This window comes from Oryzias melastigma, linkage group LG20 (genome assembly GCF_002922805.2).
Source record: "Oryzias melastigma strain HK-1 linkage group LG20, ASM292280v2, whole genome shotgun sequence".
NCBI classification, from domain to species: Eukaryota; Metazoa; Chordata; class Actinopteri; order Beloniformes; family Adrianichthyidae; genus Oryzias; species Oryzias melastigma.
This window is the reverse complement of record NC_050531.1, coordinates 13,845,151-13,848,650: the sequence shown is the minus strand read 5'-3', so window position 1 is coordinate 13,848,650 and position 3,500 is coordinate 13,845,151. Positions and strand designations below refer to the sequence as shown.

The window sequence follows — 3,500 nt, the reverse complement described above, 5'->3', positions numbered from 1 at the left end:
GCAGATGCAGAAGCTCCTCCTGTGGATGAACTGGTTCAGTGTAATACTTGCAAAAGATGCTTTTTCCCTAAAGTTCTGGTAAAGAAAAACACACAAAATGTTATCAGTGTATTTATTTTTTTTACTGTTTTGCTTTACATATTACCATATTTGTTTTTGTTCAAAAGTAATCTCTTACTTTAAAGTATCACTAACTGCTGGAATCTAAATATAACAATTGTACTGTTAATTTACTGCAACATATTTTAGGTATAAGCGATCATTTAGTGTAGAAATGACTTTGAATTTTAATTAATAAAGTATGTTTTATGGTGGAAGCACAATCTGAGGATCAACCCTCAATTTTTGGTAAAAATGCAAATACAAAATTAGAAATAACAGTGAAATAGTTCACTGTTAGTCTTCAAAATAATAAAAGAAAGAAAAAAAAAATCTTTTGAGTTGACCTAACTCTGCTTACAAGAACAGGACAGATTGCTACTGGCTTTTAAAAGACTCACTCTAATCAAAATAGTGTTTTTAAGAGGTTCTCGTGGCACTTTTCTGGTGATGTAGGATACATATATTGGATTTTTTAAATTATTTATGTATGCAAATTATTGTGAATCAGGAGCAGATGAAAAAATGCCTTCAATATTCAGGCTTCGCTCTAATGCATCCACTTGCAGACTAATTGAACTATGCAGGTATTTGTTTTCCTCCAGTAAATGGTAATGTTAGGTTGGTGCTTTAACGGGCTGGGAGTTAGCAGGAGAAATGTATATTAATAATGCTTCAGAGCTCTTATAACATTAGTTTTTTTTTTTTTTTAGTTTTACAATCCAGTTTAAGGCAATTTTAGTTTGAATAAATACATATCACCGCTGCATTGCCAAGTATATGCTTTTATTTTGGAAAAAAACCCCACATCTTGCAAAATATATTATCCTAAAAGAGACTTTGATTTTTTGTTTTTTATTCTATGATAAAGAAAACTGTAATATATAATGATGGTAGATGATATTTTTCGACATGCTTTTCTTTCCTAACAGGAAAAACATGCAAAAATATGCCAAAAGTCAGCAGCTAAAAGGAGGAAGGTTTTTGATTCCAGTCGACAGAGGGCAGAGGGCACAGACATCCCCGTACTCAAGCCTATAAAACCAAAGGTAAGCTTTCAGCTGGCTTCTGCGGCAGAAATCATAAAAGGATGTTCGTTGAAACATCAACGTTTTGAATTAACCTGATTCCATCCTAACAGAGGGGCGAGGTTTTAAACTGCACACGCATACTCTATATTTATTATTCATGAATATTCTACATCCATCATTTTGTCATGTGACTGATCTTTTAGCTTGATTAAGTTTCATTTGATTACAATGTAAACTGGGTCTTGAGCCTTGAGATTTCTTTAGAAATTCATTTGACCCCCCTGAATTAAAGTTATATTAAATGTTAATTACATTTGGTTTGTTTTTGCTAAAAAAATATCAGCTTCTGAAAGGATTTTACAGTTTGTGGATGCAGATTTTGGCAGATTGGTGACCTGCTTACCATTTCACACCTGAGTGCTTCTTTTAATTGATCTCACTGACTCTTTTCCAGTAAAACATTTTAGTAAATTGATGTTTTTTTTTAGCAGAACTTTCTTTTTATTTTTCATATTTTTGACACAGATTGCTACCCAAAAACATCAAATATAGCTGACTTTTTGTGTCTTTAAGGGTTTTTCTACGTTGGTAGAAAATAAATAATAATTTCTAATAATTTTTAAACATATTTTATACATTTAAAAACATTCGTCTTGATAGTATTTTTTCATATTTTTATTTAATTTTGGATGAAGAATTCAAGTTTTTTTTATCCTAGAAGCCAGGAGCTGAAATTATTTAAAAGGAGCAACAAATCATCTGTTGGAAGATTCAGAATAATAATTAATTAGAATAGTGATCCTCTTGTTTGTCACCATCTCCTATGTGAATATTTGCTGAGTAGCCATACAGTGTTTTATGATAACAACACATTTTTGTAAAATGTACATTATGTCAATTGTATTTCAGTCACAAAGCTCAGCTGGCTGTCAGAAAGTAAGTAGATTGGTCTATTTTTTTTCTTCCTCCTGTCATACACATTTTGCTTTTAGGTTGAAATATTTAGAGAAAAGCTTGAAGACACTTGCCCACTAATCTACCTGCTGTTAATAAGTGTTTGAGTAGTCCTCAAAATGTTTCTGTTCTGTTTTACTCTAAATTCATTGTCCTAAAGCAGATGTGTTTTCCCCTGAGTGTTGTACTGCAGTTGCTTCCACAAATGGCGCCTCTAAAACTAGCACGCTGCTTTGGTTTCATCTCCTGCGGGCTGTAATGAGATTACTCTTTGTGGCCAATGCAGTTGCCTGGCGCTTGATCTGACGTTCACTCAACAATCCACTTACATGTTCTTTGATGTTTCTTTGCTTTTTACCAATTTAACAGCTTTCTACTTTTCTTTTCTAAAAAACAGATTCCTCCTTCCGGTTATTATGACATCGCTGTCAATAAGAAAATACGATCTTCAAATGCATTTAAAGTAGTGCTGCCACAAACGATTATTTTAATAGTCGACTAATCACTGATTATTTTTTTCGATTAGTCGACTAATCGGGTTGTGTGCTAACTGGATGTAAAGCACAAATTTTGACTGTCATTAGCTTTAAACTAACTAAAAACTAGATATATAGCATTACTTGCGATAATGCTAGTGTGAATGGTGTAAGCTGAATTTGGCCGCTGAAGATGCTAGTGCTGATAGCTGAAAATGCTGGGCTGATAGCCAGCTAAAATATTACTTAAATGCCAAATTAGCCTAAAAAACTGAGGAAAAAAAACGAATCTAGCCAAAACAGCTAGCATAGAGCTGAAATATTAGCTAAACTCCAAATTAGCCTAAAAAACTGAAAAAAATCCTAAATTAGCCAAAGTAGCTAGCATGAAATATTAGTTAAACTCCAAACTAAAAAAAGTCTAAATTAGCCAAAATAGCTAGCATGCGGTTGGAATATTAGCTAAACTCCAAATTAGCCTAAAAAATCTCAATAAATGCTAAAATAGACCAAAAAGCTAGCAGAATGCCACTATAACTTTCAACTTTACTACACTCTGACTCCATATTATCTGAAGTAACGACTAATCGACTATTAAATTAATCATCGACTATTTTAATAGTCGATTAGTCGTCGATTAGTCGACTAATCGTGGCAGCCCTGCTTTTAACACATTTATTTGTAAAAGTATCTATAATATTTTGATGTGGATTTTTTATTTTAGGCTTAAATGAAAAAATAGTTTCATTTCTGAAAGAAAAATTGAGTGTCAAATCTTTGTGTATATGGATGGGGATATCTACCACCTTTTAAGGCTATTACCTCCAGTCCTTAAAAAACAGTCCAGAAACATGTTGAGTGTAATATAAAACTGCAAAAGACAGGATGCATGTACGTTTTTCCTGAAAACAACATATTTAGCATCCATTTAGACTGACAG

General features: G+C 32.6%; 1 protein-coding gene across 2 annotated transcripts in view; it reads left to right on the top strand.

The window, feature by feature from the left end:
• The window catches only part of zc2hc1a (zinc finger, C2HC-type containing 1A), a 10,283-nt gene that overhangs the window by 803 nt on the left and 5,980 nt on the right, over positions 1–3,500 (top strand). The window contains exons 2-4 of one of the 2 annotated variants that reach the window (XM_024279700.2): positions 5–78; positions 1,032–1,148; positions 2,040–2,066. In XM_024279700.2, coding sequence (XP_024135468.1) covers positions 5–78; positions 1,032–1,148; positions 2,040–2,066 — 218 coding nt within the window. The remainder of the gene's footprint in view (positions 1–4; positions 79–1,031; positions 1,149–2,039; positions 2,067–3,500) is intronic. The other variant, XM_024279701.2, reaches the window with a different exon arrangement.